The 2,404-nt window shown below is 30.7% G+C and overlaps 1 protein-coding gene across 1 annotated transcript; it reads left to right on the forward strand.

The window, feature by feature from the left end:
- The first annotated feature begins 592 nt into the window (after positions 1-592).
- Positions 593-2,119, forward strand: LOC115236559. The gene is made up of 3 exons (XM_029809083.1): positions 593-739; positions 1,194-1,406; positions 1,721-2,119. The coding sequence occupies exons 1-3, from the start codon at positions 593-595 to the stop codon at positions 2,117-2,119; spliced, it is 759 nt and encodes a 252-aa protein (XP_029664943.1).
- Positions 2,120-2,404: the final 285 nt, after the last annotated feature.

Here is a 2,404-nt window from a genome sequence, read left to right on the forward strand (position 1 = left end):
TACATAAATAAATAAATATAAAAGAAAAAGAACACAAAAAACTTTATTAGCAAAAAAGAAAATTCTACAACAATTTTTATTTTCTCTCATCAGTAGATAATTTTCTGTTTGAGATACTATATGTATCTTTTTTCTGAAACAATTCCACATTTACACATTTTTTATTTCACATTTGTGATTTTTGTACATTTGAATCCTGTTGTGGAGAAAAAATACGATATAATTAAAACTAATCAAATAATTGATTTTGTATTATCGATTTATAATCGATTTATAATCGACTAAGCACAAATATAAGAGCTCCTTCAGTTTGTAAATTATGTTTTGTGCAATCTATAGGCATAAAATCATAGACATATAATATACTATGTCTATGCATAAAATTAGTACAGTTTCACTATTAATTTTTTAATAAAAAAAATAAATATGACTAAAAATATTTCTCCTTACTTCAAATTGCAGATTGACAGAAGACATTTGAAGATACGCTGTTCAGTTGACATTTAATAACATCTTCCATCTCACATAGAGTTAATAATAATTGTTATTACAAAATAAAAATAAAAATCAAATATTTTAACACTAAATGAAAATGGTCATGGATGAAGAAAAAGAAGATAAATTTATGATTGAGATGGAAGCAAGGATGTACGCGCCTTTAGAATGGGATTCACCGGCAATATGCAAAATACAGGATCTCAAAGAAGTGCAGTACGAAGAAGCTCTGCGTCTGATAAAAGTTTAGCAGCGCGAACCCAACAATCTGGAAAGAATAAAATAAACCCGCGTGATAACTTGATTGCATTAATCAATCGAGTTTTTTATTTGAATCATAAACGAATCAATAACGTTTCTTGTTTTCCGCTCCATATTTTCCTCTATTTTCTCTCTTTTGTAAAAATGTTTTTTTTATAAACTCTTCGGTTAGAAAATCGCGTTTAACTTACTATTATTTGCATTATTGCCAATAGTAAATTAGAATAAGTACTCCATTTTGATTGTAAAAATGCACTATTTTATGCAACGCATAAATAAAATATTAAATCGATTAGCGATCGAAATTTCGTTTCAATATCGCTCCTCTCACTTTAGCAATAATTTAATTCAATTACATTGTAGAGAATAATATGAGAATAAAAATATCCAGTAATCCCCTGTGAATATTATGAAAATAAAAGTTGATTCTTGTGCAGAATCATTTCTTTCGAGAAGAGCCCATGTGCAAAACGGTGTCCTTACTGCAAGATGAGAAATCTGTGAATGTATATCTCGATCTTATAAAAACGTGGATGAAAGACACCACCAGCTTGGTAGCTCTTAGTCTGGCATCGGGACGTGTCATCGGAGTCGCTGTTACGCGAGTTAATAGTGATTCAGATAAATCTGATACGTATAATCGAGTGCAAGTACGTGTGCTATTATTATAGAGATAAATAGAGATAAATAGAAAATAATGTCTGTTCGAGACATTTAAAAATGTGACATAATTAGAATATTGAATATCAACATACATTAATATGCTTTAATATATTGTTATTTTTTATTTGTATAAAAATATCTTATATAAACAGATATTATAAGCTGTTACATTAATAATTAAATATATTACATTTAATATATATATATACAATTATTAATGTATAATTATATATAATAGATATATTATATTTATATTAAAATAAGTATATTATATAATATATATCTAAAATTTTTGATTTAGGATTTCAAGGGAAAGGCCTTGGAGAAAATTATGACTTTAATCAGCGCTTTAATAAAACAAACGGACGCGTACAAAGAGCTCGAATGCGACGTGTATTTTCGAGTTCATATCCTATGCGTTCATCCATCATATCAACAGAAGAACATTGGTGCCGCCCTCTTGAATACTTGCGTCCAAGTCGCGTCCACGCTGAATTTAGCAGCCATCGGTGGCGTTTTCACGTCAGGTCGCAGTCAATCGCTCGCGTTGAAACATGGATTCCGTCTCGTCTCGGAAATCCGTTACAGTCGGTGGATTATCGACGATCGCGTTGTATTCGATGATACCGGCAAAGGGAATTACTCGGCCGCTTTTATGGGGATGCGAGTGTCTACCGAGGAATCGCTCCGCAAGTCCTGAAATCAGAGAGATCCTCAAGTAAGAATCTGGACACAGTTCATTTTGGCCAAAAATGGCGAGCCAAATAAAGAAAAGTAGTTTATATATATAGCATTTACAGACGATGCTGAAATTTTCAATATTTTCGCTAGTTTTTCACCAGTTTTGACCAAAGGCAATCAGTAAAATAATCGATACAGACTCTTGAGAGTCTCTGCCGTCTCTACTCTAAATAATAAATGATTATTATCATTTGATATAATCGATAAATTGATATCGTGTATTGATCCAAAAAATCGAGAAAAT

Source organism: Formica exsecta, unplaced genomic scaffold (assembly GCF_003651465.1).
Source record: "Formica exsecta isolate Colony F162 unplaced genomic scaffold, ASM365146v1 scaffold258, whole genome shotgun sequence".
NCBI classification, from domain to species: Eukaryota; Metazoa; Arthropoda; class Insecta; order Hymenoptera; family Formicidae; genus Formica; species Formica exsecta.